Genomic DNA, 22,882 nt, shown 5'->3' on the forward strand with positions numbered 1-22,882 from the left:
GTTTGAAGAAATTCCCTCAGTTCCTTACAGTGAACTTATCCTTTGGCCTGCGGTCACCAAAATATAATCAGTTCATCCTTAAGTCCAAGTGGACGTTCGTTTGACCAGACAGTGGGATTAACTGATCAGTCTGTTTGATTCAGCATCTATTACTTACTTACTATAAGGCTGCCTTTAATCGTATGTGGAAATAAAATGCAAGTCACAGAGGAGAGGATCAAAGGCGGAGTCATTGCCAGGGCTATTTGAAGATGTAATACTATCGTTCAGTGCTGTTAATGGAGTGACCTATGTGGTGCCAGAGAGGCTGACTGGTGCCCTGTCCGTCTGCAGCCTGTGATCCGGGTAGAGGCCAATGAGAACACAGATGGACCACGAGAAAAAAGAAAAAAAAAAAGGCTGAAGAAGGAGGTTAAACACACTTCAACGGACTCACAAGGGATTGCAGGCCTGTCTAGTGCTCTCAAGGGCAGGATAATCTCCAACATTTCTTACAAGTGTCCCTTTTTATAAATAGGTAAGATAGTACTATTCCACATGCTGCCCACTCTTCTAGTTTATGTTGCGGAGTTGTATTGTAGATATTTATATCAGATTTTGATTAATTAATATTTTGATATATTTTATGCATTTTCTTATGGATGTCTTGAAAAGTGGTTTGGGTTTTTATTTTTCCTTTCTTTTCTAATATTGTATTCAAGTGTGAACCCTGATGTTATGCAGTTTTTTTTGCCTCTTCCTATTTTTCCAGCCTATGCTGTATAAATTTCCAATTAGCGAAGGCTGCACAAGACAATGTAAAGTCCATCTGGACCAAACAAAAAGCATAGCCTGACTCGTTTGTTTTAGTCTGAAGTCAAGCCTTTCTTGTTTAGGATTATTTCATATTATTTGATACAGGCTATTTGACATTGTCAGTTATGGGTCTACTTTCTAGAATTGGATGTTAAGTCATACATCTCTTACAAGTGTCACTTCTCATCAAATGTTAAAACAGTACTTCTCTACATGCTGCCTGCTGCTTCATTATTAAGAGAGTAATATTCTAGATATTCATATGCATTTTGATACAAGTTATTTATTATTGTGCTTCATATTTTTTACATGTCATGTACTTGTTTACTGATTTAAGTCCATATTATAAATTATAAATTTAATATTGTATAAGTGTGAATCTTGTCTCAACTGATAGATCTCCACTTCCTCCCACTGTACAAAAATGAAGCCAAAATATCCTGGATATGACCACTGCCATTTTGCGCTGGTGACATCATTTGTAGCCAGAGTCTGTGCGACAGTGATCATGTTAAAGTCATGTTTTGGAGTTCCCACCCACCCGACTCAGCTGTCAAACATTTGGTTTGAAACCTGCTTTTTATAGCATTAATAACTAATTAAAACCGAATTCACCAAAGAAATTAACACTTGAACTTGAGCAGGAGAAGAGCTACCTAAAATGACAGAAACCATGTTGGACAGAAAAAAGTGGACAGCATTTATTCCATAATAAATGTTCTATACTGCGTTTTATACTGCAGCCAGCCACCAGGGGGCAATCAAGATGTTTTGGCTTCACTTTTGGAGAACTCCCATGTTGTCAATCTCTATATGTGCTGGGGGTCTCAGTCCAGTGTCTATGCTCCTATTTTACCAGCCTGTCTCCCAGGTGCAGGCAGAGCAAAGTGGGTTTTGTGTCAATGAAAACATCGACTTTGCAAAGGTCATGATGCCATTTCAAATTATTGAGAGGTTTCAATATAAAGCATGGTGAAATGATTTCAGTTTGTGGATCAGGGCTTTCTGAACATTTTCAGCACATTTCAGCAAAACAGGGATAATACTGATAACAATTTTGGTCCCTGTAATCAAATTTTAATACTGTTTCTCTAATTAGAGGAGGTTAATTATGAAAATTTGAGTCTCTGTTCTGTTTGACTGTGATGAAGACACATCTGACAGGACACATCAGTCACTAAATAGTTTGTTGCTCGGAGCCTGTGCGCTCCAGTACACTTTGGAGTCATTTATCAAGGCTCTCTTGTGATACAAAAAGGGACACAGAAACAAGATAAAAGGCAGATACCTCCAATCACACATTCGGGATACCTACGTGATAAGCAGCCAGCGAGACTGCTTAGCCATCCCCAAGCACATAGCCAAGCAGATGACCAGATCCAGGATGAGCAGCAGCAGATAAGTCAGCCATCTACAAGACAGGAAAATGAAGCATTAGTATAACAATCCTGATTGATCACATTCGCTTGCAGACATCATAGTTTATGCATATGTACATGCCTCGGGAAGTGCTGGCCCGACATATGTTCGGGACTGAGTGTGTGAGGTGTGTGTATATCAGCATCCTTGTTTCCTAGTTAGAGCCCATCTGTTTCAGGTGATTTCCAGCCTGTTGGCTTAATAATTCAACACCACAAATCCATAGACATTAATTTTTCAAGCTCTGAAAATGTCCTTCACAGAAATGGCCTACAGTCAGCCTGTACTTGAAGTGTGTGCGTGTTCTGACCGGCCAAACATGTGGGAATGCGTATGACTCATACTTAACTCCAATAGATCTGGTCGCATTATACATCTTTTAGCACTGGCCAAAAACAATTGTCCCGGATGTCATACAAACAGGGGAATTCTTAAGATGCTGCACATTAATATGGAATGACTGTGGTATCTGCAGTACTGTAGTAAATCTGTACACCAAGGTCACTAGAGAATATGATTCACTCATTCTATGTGAAGGAGTCCAGAGGAACTCTAATAGACTTTGAGAATAAACTGCAGACCGGCTATTCAGCTGCTTGTAGAAGAGGGCATATGGATGGAGGAAAACTCAAAAAGAGACTGCACTTTACTTTATCTGCATAAACAGAACTGCAGACGGGTTTTTCTGAGCTCAGGGACGGGGACGAATTCAGAAATAGAAGCGGGAAGGGAAGATATAAGATCCCCTTGTTCAAATAGCACCGGGTAAGCCACAACATTTGCTGCTCATCAATAAACCCCTGCCACGGGCTGGTCATAGCCCGATGGCTGCATGAAATCCAATCAACACTGGGGAGAATGGTGTCAGAATGCACAAAGTTGCCACTGCGGTGCTAAAGAATATGTGGTGTCATGGTAGGGCAGCACACCATAGGGGAATATGTATGCATGACATTAATGATAGGGATACGCCAGTAAGTCACTAGTGATATTCTACAGCTGGGTTTATTTGTGCTCTGTCATACCAAAAGTCAGAGCTATCACCATAGCTGGTTCAATAAGAAGTATAAGAAAATATGGAAAAGTATATATTGACTAAAATTACCTACCAGTGGTTGTGTATTTAGTGAATATGCAGTATGTATCATATATAATAGAGAAGACTTTGAAGGAATTTAATATCAAAGTTCATTTAGAAATTATTTTTATAAAGAAGTACAGAGGACTGATAGAGAGCTGAACATTTTGTACCAAATTTGAAGAAATTCCAGCCAGATGTTGTTGAGGTATCACCTTCACAAGAATGGGACGGATTACCTCTGACCTCCCAATTCTAAACAGTTCACCCTTGAGTCCAGGTTGATATTTGGACCAAATTTGAAGAAATTCAGTCGAGGCGTTCTTGAGATATCGCGTTCACAATAACGGGACAGATTTGATGTTACAGCGATCTCGACCTCTGACCACCAAAATCTAATCAGTTCATCTTTGAGTCCAAGTGGACATTTGTGCACCAAGAAATTCCATCAAGGCATTCTGGTGCAGAGACATACAAAAAATAAGGTTGAAGAATTATTCAAAATATCATCCAAATAATAATATGGCCAAGTGCAATATACAAATCTCAGGAAATGCAGTTTTTTGATAAAGGAAAAATGTGTCACGACATACCATTATATATAAAGCATTGTGGTGCTACAGAAAAGCCCCAGCTTACAAATCATATTCTCCAGACATAAGAGAACACGCTTGTTTGGTACAGATCTCAGCAAAAATCACCAAATTATTCCACAAAAATTATGACTCATTGCAATCCCAATATCTGCCAACATAACTGCAATATGTGTTTTTTGTAACATATCGCTCAGCCTTGCAGTCACTCTTATTTCATTCTGCTAAAGACCCGTTTCAGATTACAAAGCTGTGAAGACGTTTTAGCTGAATCATTTTCCAAGGACACAGTTTATAATACTATAGTACTGCTATAATCAGGTTTACAGGGTGACCAGCAAGGTTTGAGGTTATGAATCATTTGCTCTCTTAAATTGTGTTGTTCTCTTTTTCAACACCTATACTTTCTCCACATGTACTGTATAATCTGTATGTGTAGAACTCATTCAAATTCCTGTAGTCTAGAACAACAAGTCTCCATTTTAATAAATAATAAAGTATCAAAGTCACAAAAGTCAAAGTTATAAATAAAATAAATATAAATAATTATTGTTTACCAAATTTGAAAACATGACAATCATGTCAAGCAAAAAAATCCATTTTTGCATGAAAAGCTCATGATGTGAAACTGAATGAAACTTTTTAAGTGAAAGCTTTTGAATAAATCTCTTGCACCAAAATCCTGCTGTGAAGATGGCGAACAGACTGGACATGGAGCTGCATTGAAGGTCTTCGTCTGCCTGTCGTGTGTATAACCTGGGGCTAAGTGACTAACACAGCTTCCCATAGACATGGGGAGACGGGCCTCATAACAAGTACACAAAGCAATAAACAGTGTTGTTGATCATCTTGCTGCACACACTTGCATGAGTAAGGGGCATCCATATTTTTGTGATTTCTGAGGGCTTGAACTCAGCTGTGTGCACCGCGGGACTGGCATGCCATGCATTCAAATGAAAGTTGTCTGTGCTGTATATATTTGGAGAAAACTAATTTTAATGTCCAACAGAACAGATGGTGTACTGCGTAATACTCAAATATGATTTAACAAACCAGTAAATAACCAAATAATATGTTCCTTATCAGACTGTATTAAACCCTTCATTAGATCCATATTAGACTTCATTAGAGGGTAATCAGGGACACATTACAACATAGATGTACTGTAAACTAAAGTGTATTATTTTCATTTGTGTTTATATTTTTTGTAAACTTAAGTTTACAGTACACTTCTGTTGTAATGTGTCCATAATTACACTCTAATACAAGGGTTTGGTGTCTAATTAGGGTATAACTATTGTCTAATAAAGAACATGTTATTTCTACTTTTTGTCTAATTTAATACAAAGTACAGCTTGCCACATCTTATTAGTGTACTGTAAAATAAAGTGCGATAGTTTTCTTGGTTTAATTAAATTTAAATGCACTTTGAAATGTACCCCTACTAAATGTGCAACCTACTAGGACCAACAAGAGTTATGGAATGAAATCAAACATGTCCAGGTAAGTCTGATTAGCTTTGAGCCTATAATGTACATTAAACCAATCCTTTTGCAGAAAGTACCGTACGACCCTAAATCTATCGTCTATTAGTGTCTCCTTCCAATTTTGTCTAAATTACTCCTACAGTGCCTTGATGAACAGGCTGCAAATGCAAAACTTGACAGCATAACAGCACTGTGAAGTTTTATGCACTCAAAAATAAAAATAAAGCTACAGAAGCTATCAAATTACCCTCACAGTCTGGAACAGCAGTTGTTGGAGCATCATAAATTAGTACCGCGCTCCTGAATTAATGCAGGATATTTTATTCATTTGTCTACTCTGCTGTTGATTGGGGTTGTTATTTTTTCCCTCCATTTATTGAATTTCAGTTTTAGCCTCTCAATACTTGGTCACGGTTCTCTTTCGAAAAGAACATAGTTCTCAAAAAGAGAACCACATCAAAATAATAATTGCAATCAATGTGAGCAATGGTCTGTGGGTAAGGAGATCATTCATGGTCTAATAGCCACTCTGCCATGCATAACACTCTGTGAGAGCAATAAGTGTTCGGGCTCAAACTGCACAGTGGGCAATAAGCTCAATTTCAGCTTTCATTTATTTAGCAATCAGGAAAAATAGCTTTTCCGGTCTGCGTTCCACAGGGGAGATCAATAAAATCCCATCTGCTCTGTGCCTGGTCTGGATCACTTCTGGTGCCATTCTGAGCAGCATGTTTGCTTCAACCACACACACACACAAAATAAAATAACGTCAATCACCTCCCAGGGGAGCGAGGCTCCACCTACCTGTAGTACTCAATGAAGGCTGTTTGGTCAGCAATGGCTGCCAAGTCAACATTGGCTTGGTTTATATCTGGCAGAGCAGTCAGCTCGCGGATGACGTTGTTGAGCATCAGCTGCATGAAGCGCAGACTTTGCAGGTAGTCAGACCTTGTAGCAAAGATTTCATCCAGCCTTTCCAGGTGCTGTTTCAGTCCAGTCTCCACGCTGCCTAGAGATCCTGCAACCTATAAAGTAAAATAAAGATAAGAAGAACAGATAAGATGAAAGAAAATGGGAAATAGGTGTCAGAATAACGTACGAGAGGAGGTGAAGAGGAGTCAATGAGCAAACAGGGTCAGAAAGAAACAGGAACATAAATAAATTCATAAAAAACTGATATTCATAAAAAGAAGATTGAAAATGTAGAGAGGGGTGAAAGAACCAAAGGAGCACTCCCTGGAGAAAAGATTAACTTTTCTCCTCAACCGTGTGTTTTATTCAGGTAAACAATGTTAGAGTAGAATACTGATAACAATACCGGGGAGACCTGTTATCACAGGGGTCTTTGATAGTGAGAACAGAGTGGGAGGAGGCCTGGTGGAGTAGAGAAAATACATTTTACTTTTCTGTGTGAACAAAAACAATGTGATGCAGTAAACGCCTGCACTTTCGCAGCATCAATGGAGCTAGAAACGGGTCAATTTTAGCCCGATTCTGACAGGGGGAAACGGTTTCTCTACCATGGACACATTTCACTCAGAATCACCTGCACAATAGTTTGACTCTGTGTACAGATATTTGAGAAAAATGCATTAAAGGAGCAATCCACTCTGAAACTTTAAGCAAAAGAGTAACCCTGTCATCAAAACGAAAACATTAAACTCGCTGTTACTCCAAAGATTAGAGAAATATTTTGGGAAATTTCTTATTTTTAAAAAAAGTTACCACTTTCATTTCTATCCATTAAATGTACTGCAAGGACTTTTTATCTGGTTATGAAAAATCTCAATTTAATACGGATGCCTCTATATGACCTACATTAGCAAGTAAGACCATCCGTGAGATAATCAGTTATGATTATATAGTTATTCTTAATGCCTGGCACCAAGTCAGATTCTCTCTGAAATCAGATGAAAGGAGCCTGTGTTTACATTTCACAGGGAAATTTTACAGTAAGTCATATGTTAACCAGTTAAAAAGAAGCAGGAGGAGATTGTTATTTACATAATTTAATTCTTGATGTTATATTTTGTGGTTAATGTGGTGGGAACCAGCAGTTTTGTCCACAGTGGCCTCCAAAATCAACCTGACTCTGCACAAAGGTAACAAATTTGGCCCACCAGCACCTCTAAAGCTCACTAAGTAACCAATCTGATATCATATGTGTGTAACAGACCCACCAGCCCACTGTGACAGTGACATGTTTAGCCTCATGTATGATTGTCATGGTGATATAAACATAACCAGTCATTAAAATTATGCATTTTAATCTGACATTTTTATTTTTGTGAATTCTTGAGCACATTTACATATAAAATATCTAGTTACCAAAAAAGTTTTTTGATTTTATGGCAGGTGCTATTTACACCCAGGGTGGAATAGCCAGTGTTGCTTTATATACCCACGTGTATATAGGCTCGCATGGCAGAGACAAGTAACCAGGACTCTGTAGGCAGCAACACTATTTGTAAATGGGGTATAAATAGCCAATGTGGTTATTTACACCCACATGGCAGATACAAATCATGATCTTTCCCTAACCTGAACTGAGTGCGTTTGTTTCCAAAACCTATCATTCTGAGCATGAAAACTGAAAATGATAATTTAAAACATGCAAATAACAGGGACCACTGACATGTAATTTCACATTACAGTCAAAAAATTATTGTAGTCCAAGGCAGGACTCAAACCTCGCTCTTCACAGGAGAAGACCTGCACTTAACCCATGCAGAGACCGCAGCCTCTGTTAAATGGTGAATTTGTTGCACTTTATAACTAAAATAAAAGGGTCTGATGTGAATAGTCAAATAGCTGCTGTGAGCCTATTCATACCAAGGTACAAACAGACAATCTTTCATTTTAATCTAACCATTTAGCAGTACTACTGTGTCCACAGCCCACCAGATTGCACTCTAGAAGTGCACTAGTGGGCAACAAAGGTACTTGGTTAGGTTTAGGGACACAGCATTGTGTAGGTTAAAATAATTACTTCTTCCAAATAATCAGCGTTGTAGCAGTCAGCAGCTATTGGTTCCACACGTGTACTGAAACCTAGTCTCCTGTGTTAAAGTCCTGAGTTTGACCCATCTATCCACCCCTGGTTCCCCCATACATACATGCACTTTTCCCCCAGGGCGAGGCAAGGCTTGTATTTTTAATCCGTACGAAAAATGACATGTAAAAGCGACAAATTGCCATTTTACAGTCTGGCGACTGCTGTGAGCCAAGACGAAGTCCAGCACATGTCCCACTGTAAGATGGCAAATTGCACAGATTTTGTACAGATTGAAACACAAAATAAAAAACAAAATATCTCCCATACATCCATGATTTCTTCAAGCTGAGTTAGAGTGTTCATTCCCACGCTAAGAAAAACTAACCACAAAGAAGAAAAACAACATCTCAGTCTTCTTGACTCTGTCACATTTCAAACGCTCTTGATTAAATTCTGCTGAGTCTGAGTGGATGCTTCTGACGGTTTCTAAAGACCTCGGAAAGAAAGAGTATCCATGTGGAGATGAGGCAAAGATACCGGCCCATCCTCCACTTCCAGCACTCCCACGGGGGGTGTATGTGATTGCCAGTAAACTGCTCTCACACCCCACCTCTATGTTCATCATCTCTCACAGCTCCTGCCACAATGCCCCGAATCTTATCTGCAAGCCTGTACGCCTGAGTGTGAGAAATGGGATCCATCAGCTAGCTGCTCTGGGTGATCCACATTCCCTTAATCTGGACCATCCCGTCTTTCCTTAAAATGGATTAAAGCTCACTTTTACTGAAAGCGGGTCACAAGGAGGCTTCTCCATATTGGACACGCCTGTTAAATGAGACTGACTGATTTGAGGCTCACAGCAGCAGAACTCCAAGTGCCGATTCACATGTAACCGAGCCGTTCTGCTTGATGCCGTCAGTGATTTTATATATCTAAGATTTACTGTATTAACTGTGACAATAAAACAATATATATGATGGCAGCGGTTTAAAGCCAAGCGGGGGAATACATTGAGAAATAGGGCGCTGAGGAGAGACATTCAGGGGACTGATGTATGGCGTGGAAAGTAGTAATCATTTTGTTCCAAGCATCACAAGACAGCTTTTACTTTCAAAGAGGAAGAGCTATATATAAAAGTGTAACACAGTTGTAAATTGGAAGCAGGCATTCTGATAAAGTGCGATTGCCATGTTTTCTCATCCATTATTTCCAGGCAGCACTGAAGAGCTCTTAATGCTGCATGATGAACACTATGAGGCAGAAATAAAGAATGCCTGCGAACAATCAAAATCCCCCATCAATGGCAAAAGACGGACTCGCCCTCTTCACAAAATCTTTCCTTCTATGACACACAGTGAGAGAGTGCATGTTTTCTGATTCATGAACAGTTTTAACTAACTGGAATGCCATGACAACTGGAACTTGGGTACAAAGTCGATGACAAAATTCTGAAAACATGATGGTAACTGTTTTACTACAGTACACCATGCTGGGGATGCAATTCTTCCGGACCTGACGGGGACAGATATGCCCTACAAGTGTTTTAGCATATGCCATTAAATGCCAAATGAGGAAGAAGATCGCCTAACAACATGAAAGACCGGCAGCATTACTGAGCTATGTATGAAAGTACTTTGACTTCAAGGTCATCTGGGATTAATATTAATACATTTGCAAAAAACAATATTTGAACATTTCCAACTTACCGCAAGTTACTTAATTAATGATAACTTCATACTAACAACATCCAAAGTGTTGTCCTTGTTATCCTAAAGGCTCATTTATGCTCCCTTTACATACAAAAAGAGATATGCAAGTTTCAAATAATGCCCACATACTTAAAAAAAACTTAAAACATTCAATAAAATAAAGTGAAACAAAATAATATCTCCTGCTTATTTTTAACTGACGAACATACGACTCACTGTAAATGTAAATACAGACTTGTTTTATCTGATTTCACAGAGGATCCGACCCAGTGGCAGGCATTAAGAGTAACTATTTAGAAATAGCCAATCATCTCTCTGATGGTCTTACTAACCTACGTAGGTCATTTAGAGGCATCAGTGTTAAACTGAGACTGTTTCATAACCAGTTGAAAACTCCTTGTAGTACCTTTAAGTACAGTATGAAAGACTTTGTACTTAAGTTACTTCCCACATCTGAGTAGAGCCAAACAGCCGCTTGTGTAACCCACTAAGCTCACAGGAGATATTCGGTCACTCTGGTGGCTGCTTTACTGGTCAAATCAACCCAGCTTGTGAGATACAACAGAAAAAATGTATTTAAATCATTGAGGTAAAGCAAATCACTGTAGTGATTACTTTTGAACGACGTTAATAGAAAGACACATGAAGGGCCAAGAAAGGATTTGATAAACCAATAAAGATCGGGGGAGAAATTACTCTCTCAATCACAAGACTAAACACAGACTAAGTCAGCTTTAGCTTTATGGGATGAAGAGCAGCTGGCCGACTCATCAGCTCTGTGAGTGGAGTACATTACATCAAGCGATGATTGTCCAAGTGAGAAAGCCTCTGTTTCCCTGGGGAACATCTATGTTTCTCGTGCAGCCATGATATACATCATGCCACAGAATCGAATCAATACTAAGATACAGCAAAGAGTCTGGTGCAAGGATGCGAAATCATCAATGTTGAGTCCCATTTACTTCCTCCAGCAGTGAGAAATTGCTGCACTGCAATCTACACCCCTTTCACAGGTTATTTGTTACACCAAGATGAAACCAATGCAGTCCAATACATGCCCTGAAATATATATACTGCCTCTATGAAAGTTATAATTTTTGCAGTTTAAGAGAGGTGTTGATTCAACCTTATGGACATTTTGGATGGTTTAGTTTGCAATTCCTCTGAACTATATTGCATTTTGCTGAGAGAGACGTTTCTAACATTTTGTCCAGAACATTTAAACCAATGAGGATAGTCTAAAATAGAGCTTCCAAAATGAAAATAAAGTTAAATCAACAGCATCTCTAAAATAGTTTGAACAGGAACTGAACATTATAAGCAGGTTCAGGAAGTAACATTTTACATCTTTAACAGGATTATGTATTTGGGATACACTGGAAGGCAACTGTATTCCATTACAGTTACAGAAAAAAATATGTAATCAGATTACAGATGCATTTAGTAAAAATGGGGGTTATTACCAGGATTATTAAATTGAAATACCACTCTGGTCTCTGAAACCAGCTAATCTTACAGTCAAATCACTAGCATGGCCTCTAGTGATAAAATACTTTATTATTATTTTGTCTTTACATCAGAAAATCATCCAAGAAAACAATCTAATTTAAAAAACATTTACAGGTAAGACCAACCGCTAAAGTTAACTACCCAGACCAACGTTAGCTACACAAACCAACCGCAAACATTAGTTATGTAGACCAACTGCTAATGTTAGCTAGACAAAACAACCATTGACATTAGGAGTTATTGCAGGACTGTGAGTGTGGGGCTGCACAAAAGTCTTATTGTGATTATTCTGACTGAAATTGTGACTGCGATATGATAAGAATAAATATCAGTTGCATTAAAATTTTCATGTTCAAGAAAAAAATCCTAATAAAATTGTGATGATGTGATATTCATTGAGGTCTGTACCAAACAAGCATGTTTTCTTTTATCCGGAGAACAAGATTTTTAGGCCAGGTCATCTATGCAGCACTGCAATACCTCATTATAATGCTGTTTTATCACACATTTTTCCTTTTTCAAAAAACTGCGATTTGGTTCTGCGACTTGGATATTGCACTTGGCCATATTGCGATCTTACTGCGATTGTGGTTAATTGTGCAGCCCTAGTTCATAAGTATCCCTTTCCATCATGACTCAAATGAGTGAGTGAGCTACAAACAGATTAAATTTAAATCTGTTCTCTCCTCATATACAGTAATATTGAGCATACACAGTGAAAGAGAGCACACAAATCTGTTTGTCCACACATTAACACAATATGTGTGCATATGCGGCCTTTAAGTGGATATGTGATACTGACATGCACACACACACAAAACTACACAGTATAGATAGCAAGACTGAGAGAGATGGAGAGAGGAGAGGCTTAACATCCATTAATGCACTGCAGATGGGAGTTAATCCTCTTCTTCCTCACTGTGATTATTGCTTCTTGCGGGGCCTTGTTCTGACTCCCTAGCTCTCCTTCCTCTTTCCCATTCCCTCCTCCCTCCTCCCCCTAAGCCTCCCAAATAACTTCCCTGAATGCAGGTCAGGAGTTGCATAGGAAGAATCCCTATTTACAAATCCCGAGGCAGCAGTCGCCGCAATTCCTTCACTGTGACAAAAAGCGGATACAGACCCCCTGCAGGGAGGTGCTGCTTTGAGACAGATGCACACCCCATTAATAGAGGAGGGGGTTCTGGTGTCTACCAGCTGTAAATCACTGTTTTTGCAAGTGGAGTAAGCCATTAAAATCATGCCTGGTGCCATCATGACTAAATAAAAAATGTTTGGTAATTGAATATAGAAGCATGGGGTGAGCAGTTATTCACAGCAAAATGATTGCTCATATTTATTACAGCACAAACACAGTTATTGCCTGGTCAAGTCACACTGATTCAACTGGAAAAAAAAACATCGTAACTGATATAAATAATCCTGATACACTGCACACTTCTGCAAAGGTCCTGTCTGAAGGGGTGAGGTTCTACCCAGAACCATTTGCTTCTGAAGAACATGTTTCTGAAGAAATGGTTTGTTAAGGATTCTTTGTAAGACTAAGCATTCCACTAAGAATCCTTTTTCTTGTTAGCATTCAGAAGGTGAGAACCTCCGGTGAGGGTTCTGGATGGAACCATTACACCGTAAAAGGGTTAGGCTGCAGAACTCTGACAGGATTTCAAGTGGAACCCTTATAAAAGGTTCTACCAGGAACCAAAAAGGGTTCTCCTACGGGGACAGGCTGAAGAACCCTTTATAGTTCTAGTTAGCACTTTATTTCTAAGAGTGTATAGAGGAGCTTGGCGTGCTTCACTCACCAGATTGTTGATGCCACCCAACGTGTGATTGGCATTGTAGAGCGAGTAGGTCAGCTGGTACACCCCATCGTTGGTCTCACTGTTTCCATAGAAACCAACTCCTACAGCAGAACTGTGAAAAGAATCAGATTAAATTAATTAAAACATATATATAAATAAATAAATATAATTAATTCCCTGTTTTCTTATCATTGTACTTCTTGATGATGGACTGAATGAGGTTATTGGAGGACATGAAAGACAAAGAAATATTATTCATCATTTGTGAGGCTTTAGGGGAAACATGTATCATACTGGTAAAGGTATTTTGCTGTTCTTAGCCCTGAACTTTTACTATTGTACATTCACAGACTAGAGCATGCTACTGGCAAATGAAAGAAAAAAAAAAAGAACAAATTCATGAATAAATGAAGGTATCTTTGGTTAGCAAAAAATGTTTAAAAGAAACAGTGAGATCATAAGATTCTCTCAAATATGGAGTCGTCACAATACCAGAATTTTAAACTTTAATAAAGCATATTAAAAAAAAATAATACTTGGCACACAAAAAAGGATAATTTTGCAGAAAAAGTAACTCAAGATTATCTGGTTTTGCTGCAGTTCAAATTTCAGGGAGGACAATAAAGACTGAACTGAGGTCATTAATTTCCTTTTAGAAAAAAACCATTAAAATAACTTTGGTGTGTGCACATGTGCAGTTGAAAAAAGTATTAATACTTTGATACTTTTGAAATCCTTCGTCAGATACCTTACTGAAGTCTGGTCAAAAGAATATCTTTTCTCCTATGCCAACACCGTCTCTTCCTCCTGGTTGCCATATGGGCTGGGATGCTGTAAAACTGTCTGGAGCTGATATGTGAAAGACACAATTTTAATATTTGTCATATTTCAAGATCCCTCCCTCCACCTACTGGCACCTCCATCTGTTTTGTTTACGCTTTCTCTCAAACACAGATTACGAATTAAACATACCAAACCTCTATTTCCAGCGGTATCTTTGAATTTGTTATCCCATTCATGGCTAAACCCACATCATGATTCTGTTCGACATCCGAAAATGTATCTGAGTGGAATACACAGGCTCCTTCCCACCTTCCTGCAGCCTGAGCCTCTGTAATAGAGAGGATTGGTGTCCTAACCCCCAGAGTCAGTGCACCCCTAAAGTGGCATGAACAGTGATACAATTTCGTCATACTTGATTGATTAAAGCTCTCATGAAGTCAAATTCGATTTTTAAGTGTTGTTTTAACATGTTTGTTGCGCTATATGTCACCTATATGACTGGATCTGGCCCAACAGCGACAAAAAAAAGTAGTTTTGTAGATATTCTCCGGTACTTTTAATGGTAGTTCAGAGTTTTTCTTGTCCTGCAAAATAATTTGAAACTGTTGTTGATTCATTCTGCGCTTGGTGGCATTCCTATTGCATCTGATGAAATGCTTTTTTTACTTATGACACAGCAGAGCATAGAAGGAGAATACATCCATTCACTGGAGCAGACACCAGAGCACAAACGTATAACTTTATTCACTGATTTGGGTTCAAATATTTTCTGGTTTCTCCTCTGATGTCCCATGGCCCCTCCACTTCAACTCATGGTTATATAATTACAGAGCTTTCCTGATAGTTTTAGCTTACTTTTTGCTCAGTAGCAAACCGTAGCTTTTAGCTAGCTGCAGTTAGGGGCAACTGTGGAGCTGCTTTACGGAAAAATACTTGTTGCTAAAAGCTGCCGTTAGCTTGGTTAGTCATGACTCAGCCCAGGGGTTCCAAACCCAGCAAGAAGACCTTAGTACCGTCAGCTATTCCCCGTCATCAAACTGGCCTCTGTTGGTCTCAGAAGCTGCTTTGATCCCAGTCTGGCCGTGTTCGCCAGGAGCTCTCAGTCCAGGAAGAGTCAACAGATCTGCTCTCTGTGCTAGCGTTACATCCATGGACCGTTTGAACTGTATGGCCAGGGGTGTAACACAGCGCTATTAGCTGCTGTAGACAAGTCTCTCCCTAGCTGCCTGTCTTACAGGAAACATGTAACCAATAAGCACTTCGCTAGCCATTTTATGGGATCTTCAACACAAAGGTCAGAGATTAGAACAACTGTCAACCACATTGTGGTGTACTTTCTATTGACAGAGGAGGGAGCTCATAAATCATACTGAAGGAAGCGTAAAGTCCTCTTATTTCTGGGGTACCACATGTACACACAAACGCACAAAAAAGAAATTAAGTCCAAGTTTACTCTCAGGATGACTCACATGTTGAAGACTTTTAACACCATCTGTGCTGCAAAATCACAAAAAAAAATCATATGCAGCGAGCCAGATAGACACATGGCCAGGTTAACACTGTCATCCTCCGCAGTGAAACAAACACAATGAAGGAAGTTTGTCAAGTGCAAAGACAGGATGTGGAGTCTTATTTTATTTCAGCATTTAATACATCCTGTCAGGTGTATGTGTGTTATGTCACCGCATGGGTGTGTGCTTCTTTTTGTGTCCGCCAGCATCCTTTCACTGTAACCTTGTAAGCATAATGAAAACCACTGCCTGTGTCTCCTCCATTAAACTAGTTCCCTCTGGTTATGATTAGGGGCACCAGGGGCATGCCTTGCACAATCCAGCCTGAGCAACAAAAAAGATAAAATTACAGTCAACCTTACAACAAATATTCCATGGAGGTGGTTATAAAAAAATGACTTTATTCAGCTGGTTAAAAAAAACCCTGAACAATCTTGCTCTATGCTTTTTAAGATATTTGTGCTCCAGCTGATCTGTGGCAGCCTGGATAATGAGCTCTTTATTAACCCTCTGGCCAACCTAGTGACATGTCAGCGATTATAAAGACCCACTAATGACACAGTAATGAAACAGTAATGACACAGGACGTCATGAGGCAGTTTAGCCCCCAGGGAAGCATTAGTGTTTCTGTGGCTGTGGAAAAGGCTGTTTTCAATAGATAGAGGTGTGAAAACCAACACAATAAAAAAAAGAAAAAAATGAAAGCGTGTGTGCACTCCAGGATATTTAGTGCCTTTGTCCCTCTAAGGATGTTTCACTTCACAGGCTGTGCGTTGACTGGACAATTTCACCTTAGTATTCAAAACATGTTGCCAGGATGAACAAGTAATAGCAGATAAATGCCTTGATTCTGTGGGGACCAGCGCATTGCTGCTTTAATACACTGTCTCAGGGCTAACAGAGACCGACACGGGGAAGACAGATTTTTAGAATATTAGATTTGTTTTCAGTCTTTAACCTTAATTTACCCCATTCATTCTCCAGGGGTCGAACATAATCATCTAGGTGCAGCGGCTCTTCAATCCATTTTACCACTTGAGCTTTGCAGCGTAATGTAATTCTTCTTGAATTTTGTGCTGAAAAAAGTGAACTATGATAAACATTTAGATGTGTCTTGAATGACATGAAAGTACATTTCTAATTATTTTAGCAAATAGAAGTCCCATGACCCAACCATAGGCTGTAAAACCGTGACGTCACCCATAGGTTTCTAAGGAGCCATTGTGAAGCTCACAGGCCCAATCCTAACGTTCCTGCTTAAGCCCTGAACCCTCACAGACTTCAGCTGACATCAACCAGTAGCTTTTGAATGTGAGCAGCTCGAAATGGTATAAACAGGAATGTGACGACATATCAGTTTTAAACCCCTTTATTGATTCTAGCTCTAGAATTTTTATTGCCAACACGTCTTATCTGTTTTAGGGCTGCAACTAACAGTTATTTTCATTATTGATAATCTGTCGATTATTTTCTTGATTGATCGATTAGTTGTTTGGTCCTTTAAGTTTCAGAAATTGGTTAAAAATATGGATCAGTGTTTCCCGAAACCCAGGATGATGTACTCAAATGTCTCAAAGATATTCAGTTTACTGTAAGAGAGCAGTAAAGAAACCAGAAATTATTCGCAGTTAAGAAGCCGAAATCTGAGGCTTTGGATATAATTAAAAAAAAAAAAACCCTCAAAGCAAAATGATTAATCGATTAATTAATCCAATGTTGTTATTAGCAAGTAAACTTGTATGTTTGGGAAGAAGCCAATACTCAAAGTTTTGCTAAACCACAAAACCTAACCTAAAGACTGTATCCAACCTCAAACTAATATATGGCTACATTATTTAATTGGATTCCAATTGCAACATTTATATTATATTTGTTGTGCTGAATATATAAACTTTCATTGGAACAAGCTTCTACAGACAGAGATAAGAGCTCTAAGCTCTAAGACTAGAGAACAGAGTTCCTTTTCTAAATAGCATCATGCTCAGTCACTTAACATTACAACAGGCCTTGTGTGCTGTAGCAGTGGCTCGGTATGCTCACAAAAAGCTAATTAAGTTAAGGCCCAACACTTAGATAAATGTCACAAGTTTTAGTATCTACGGACAAATTCAATCAAGCATTTTGGAGGCTCTTTTGTTCTATTTTATTTCTGACTGGATCACTTTTGACACAATGTGTTTAATGATATTCAAAAGTACAATTTTGTCTGGCAATGTGGCTCTCAAAGATTTATGTAAGCTCCAGCCTCGTTTATGCTCGCATAAATTGGCAGTAAAACAAAGATACTTACAGAGCAGAACCTGTGAAAATATGAAATTTTAGTACAATACGTCTAGCAGGTAGAAATGGAGGAAAAATGTAAAAGAGCATTTAAATTCACCAAGCTGAGCAATCAGTGGTCAAAGTTTTGGCGGGTGCAGTCCACAGCTGAACACTCAGCTGTGGTATTTAGGAGTCTGATCACCTACATGTCAGCTGATTGGGCACCCGCTGATGTTGTGGCCTGTCAGAAATATGCCAGCTTAACTAGCTTTATTTGTATTCCTTGGAGAGAAAAGATGCCAAGCAGGTAGTGGAGCTGCACATTAGCATTCTTTGTAAAAGCCCACAATATTGACTAAAAGTTGTATCCCTAATTTGAGGAAACGAACAAATCTGACTATGTATTATAGACGGTAGATATTGCCAAGTCATTTGACTCATATTCGAATTTGAGCATAATTACATTTGGCAGTCTCATGCCTTGTTCAAGCGAGCAAGGATTTCCAATTTCCAATCAAGCTAGAGCATACTGTCCTCCCTCTTCCTGTATGTTTGGATGACATTTTATCCTAGAGACTTTATAAGGAAAAGTAGACAGAGCTTCTGGTTACAAAGACAATCCTTAAATCTGCATTCTTCCTAATGACCAGCAGGAGGTGACTCCACTGGCTGCAAAATGAAATCTGTATTGAGTCTTTTACAGAAACGACCCGACTTCTCACTTTATTTCTGGCCTCAGTACACAGTTTCCCAATGAGTTCATGGTCTCAATAGCAAGTTTTAAGTCCTCTTCTAAAAACAGTATGATGTTCATTTTGTAAATTATGGTCCTATTAAGAGAAAAATAGATAATAAAGCTAGGTATGCTTTAGGGTGGGGCTACCATGTGATTAACAGGTCATTATTGGTGAGTCTGTCCAGTGTGCCACACAGAACTCACGTAACTTTGATCAAACTGTCAAACTGGACAGTATTGATCAAGTATGGATTAAGATTCCCTTCCAACATTGCCTGTTACTCACCTAAAACGTTTTTAGAAAATATTTTAGTGCACGATTTAGCTGTAATATGAGAAAGATCTTGACTAGGTGTCCAGATCATGCCTAGAAGGAAACCCAAGATTTGCAAAACTCTGATCAAACTGTCAAACTAGACAGTAGTGGTCAAATGTGGATCAAGATTCTGTTACTACATTGCATATTTCTCACCTAAAATGTTTTAGAAGTATAATTTGGTGCACTATCTAGCTGTAATACAAAAACATTGTGACCAGGAGGCCGGGTCATGTTTAGAAGGGAATCCAGAATTTGCAAAACTCAGATCAAACTGCTGAGCTAGGCAGTGTTGATCAAATATGGGTCACGATTCTGTTACTGTATCGCCTATGTCTTGCTTAAGATGTTTTCAGAAACACATTTTGGTAAACCGTTCAGTTGTAATACGAGAAAGATAGTGTGAGCCAGCAGGCTGCCATTATTTCCTGCTTAACAGACGAACTAAAACGAAACACTGCCCAAGACACAGACCAGCTCCACATCAGTATGGTAACCATAATGACAAACTCCATGCTTTAAAAACTGTTGCCCACAAACCAAAGTAGTAAAGTAGCTTAATCCAAAGTGTGTAGAGTTACTTATCAGGGCCATTACATGTGTAGTTTACTGATACAACAAAAAACACAATGGCATTTCTTGACCGTTTAACCTTTCACACTCACCATATAATGAGACCTGCGATGATGGCAGCCCAGGTGACACAGCAAGTCTCAGGCCTTTTGGTGTCTTCATCTATTTCCCTGCAGCAGCAACACAGGCAGACCAGGTATACTGCCAGAACCAGCAGGCTCAGACCCAGACCCACCGCACCAACACACGCTAGAAATATCAGAGACTGAGGCAGGACAGTGGAAAGAGAAAAGTGGCAAAAGACAAAAATGGAGTTAAGGTTAAGACTAGGATGGCATTTTGAATTCAATGATGCGTTTTTGCAGTAGATTAAATCCACAAATATCTTAAAAGAGGCTGACAGCTTTTGTGTGTGGTCGTGAGATGTCAGGCTGGGTGACCTCACCACACAAAAGGTTGACAGCATTGAGTGAAAACAACCCACCACCAGTATCAAACAACACTCATGTGTCAAGATATGTGCTGACGGCTGCCTACAACAAAGGAGATACAGGCTTAGAAATAAGGATTTTAAATGGGTTCTTCATGAAGGGCTGAGGTCCTACCCAGAACCATTTGTTTCTGAATAACCATTCTTTGAGGAAAGGTTTCTTTAAGGGTTCTTTGTATGACTAAGAACCCTTTTTCACTCTAACAGCTCTTTTTGGAAGAAAGAGTTCTTCAAGATTGTTGAAAAAAAAAAACCCTAACCCTCAATATGCAAATATGGCATTTTTAAATGTAGATGTGTCTGGAATCCCCTTAATTAATCAAAAATAATTAATAAATTCATTTTACTTATGTTCAGCAAGAGTTGATTTTTTTGTCACATCTGTTGAAAACAATGTGGTTCTTCACAGAACCCTCAGAAAAGGGTTACAGATGAAACCCCAATAAAAAAGGCATTTTTTATATCTCCATGTGTGTTCCACTGGAATACAACAGGGTTCTCCATAGAACCCCCTGGATGTACTCGATGAAACCTTTGGAGTATAAAAGGATTCTCTGTGGATTCTAGATGAAACCACTGGAATATAAAAGGGTTATATGTAGAACTCCCTGGGCGGGTTCTCAATGAAACCTTTGGCATAAAAACAGGTTCCTGTTACTCTCCATAGAAGGTGGTAAGGTTCTGGATAGAAAAAAACCTCTCACAGGGGCTTCTGGATGGAACATACCTAGAACAGATAGCCCTGGGTATCACCTTTCATGTTGAGTTCTAGGCAGAACCCTCCGACAGGCCTTTTCCCTTGAACCAGCCCTGTTCGGTTCAAGCATCTAGTTTTGAACCGTTCTGAGCATTTCCACCGAAAATGAATGGGTTCAGAATCTGAAGTTGCTTCTCCCCTAAAGCCAAAAAAGAGGTTTACCTTGGGTACAAAGTGGGTGTGTCATGTTCTACTGGTTATCGTGCATTGTACAACACCTTCTGGTGGAAATGCAGAATCCAAGAATCTTGTATGGAACCAGTTCAAGAACCAGAGCTTGTTTGGTGGTTAATGGCCATGAAAGGGTTTCAGGTGGAGCCTTCATAAAAGGTTCCACCATGAATCAGGACAAGCCAAAGAACCCTGTAAGGTTCTAGTTATCAACTTTATTTCTAAGAGTGTAGAAACATAGAAACTGGTGGGTCCACACAGATTTGATTCTTTTGCAAAGCGGCACGGCAGAACATGGACTACGGCTCAGAGGAAAACAGAAATGATCTAAGGCTTTGGGAGGGGAGCATCATGTGACACAAAGGCTTTCATTCAGTCTTGTGATTTCTGAGTGTACAAAATGTTTAAAGCCTGAAGGTTGAAGAGGAAACACAGATATAGGGAAAAGAGTAGAAAATAATGTATTGGAAGAGTCTGTATACGGACACTCTGTACGCAGACTATTTCGTGATAAATCCTCAGGGTCTTCTGATTTTTTTATTCTCTGAAAAGCTTTTATAACTACATAGTAAAGAAAAAACAGAATTAGCAGTATATGTTCGGCCTCAAGGCAGACAAAAATGGAACTGTTTATGTGCATCAGATTATACACCAATCACTTTATAATCCTCTTTATTTCCTTACAGACATGTCATATGATCATTTTATTGAACAAACACAGTTTTCTGTAGCTTATTTCCCGCTGCATAAGCTGTCTTGAGGCAGTAGACACGTCAATTGATCTGTTTGTCTTTACATCAGCATCATAAAACAAACCCCCAACTATTTAAAAAGTGTTTACACTGCTGCACAAACACTGGTACTGGTATTGGCTGATACTGGAGCCAAAAAACCCAAATTGGGGTTCCCCTACATTACCAGGAACATTTAATTTAGTGGGCTCAGAGTCAAAACATTGAGCTCTTGGTAACAGCAGTTTAAATACAATCAAAAGAAAAGCATGACCTTGATTTTACTTCGAAATAATTTGCACTTAAGTTTTAATGCCCACAGGTTCAGAAAGGCTGGGTCTGGCTGACTAAGCAGAGCCATTCCTCGAGTACAACCTCTCTGACTAATTATTCCATTTGGATGACATTGACACTGGGAATGAATTTAAATGATATTCTTTTGCATATTCTAGCACAGTCTTTCACTGTTCAGACTTTGTTTCAAGCTACGCTGAGCTGAGCCCTATTTTGGTCTTAGTTTCACTAATCAGTATATTCCAATTATACATTGTACATCCTAAAAGTAAAATGACATCCTGCAATAATTTGGTCTGTGGGGAGCTGGGAAGATATCCACTCTGTGTTGCAGTTAACAGAAATAATTATTGGCTATTGGGGAAGGTTAATAGAAGGTCAAAAAACTAAACTAAGCCAAATGATGTACAACTATTTACTCAGGCTGCATTACACAGGTGTATATCCATCACCATGGGTCTTGCAGGTTAAGCAGATACTGGATGTTCATGGAGCTTCAAGGTATGATATTATGTGATATTTAAAGGCACAATATGGAAATTTTGCTGTTAGGCGTCTCTCTCACATTAAAGCAATGACAAGACATGCAGTTTAACAACAATTTGAAGGGTGTGGGATCATGATAGTTGTTTTCTTTGCTGTTAAACAACCATCATTGCAGATGAAAATATTTCTGACATGACTCAAGCAGAGATAACATTCAGGGATAATGTATTAAAGTTTTATTCGTGTTATTCTCCCTGACATATCCAACATATCCCTTGTTTTACCAGAACTTATGTCAACTAGTGGTTAGTAAGAGACACACTGTTACCTTAAAGAAATACAGATTTATCCATTGGTCTTTGTTGGAAATAATTCATGTGACTAG

The 22,882-nt window shown here is 39.0% G+C and overlaps 1 protein-coding gene across 2 annotated transcripts in view; it reads right to left on the reverse strand.

The window, feature by feature from the left end:
* ttyh2l (tweety homolog 2, like) overlaps positions 1-22,882 on the reverse strand; it is a 41,950-nt gene that overhangs the window by 14,413 nt on the left and 4,655 nt on the right. For both annotated transcript variants that reach the window (XM_084744596.1, XM_084744595.1), the window contains exons 2-5: positions 19,661-19,833; positions 13,388-13,499; positions 6,177-6,397; positions 2,111-2,206 (exon numbers count right to left, since the gene is read on the reverse strand). In XM_084744596.1, coding sequence (XP_084600722.1) covers positions 2,111-2,206; positions 6,177-6,397; positions 13,388-13,499; positions 19,661-19,833 — 602 coding nt within the window. The remainder of the gene's footprint in view (positions 1-2,110; positions 2,207-6,176; positions 6,398-13,387; positions 13,500-19,660; positions 19,834-22,882) is intronic.

The sequence above is a fragment of the Lutjanus erythropterus genome, chromosome 19 (assembly GCF_056507025.1).
Source record: "Lutjanus erythropterus isolate fLutEry1 chromosome 19, fLutEry1.hap2, whole genome shotgun sequence".
NCBI lineage: Eukaryota > Metazoa > Chordata > Actinopteri > Lutjaniformes > Lutjanidae > Lutjanus > Lutjanus erythropterus.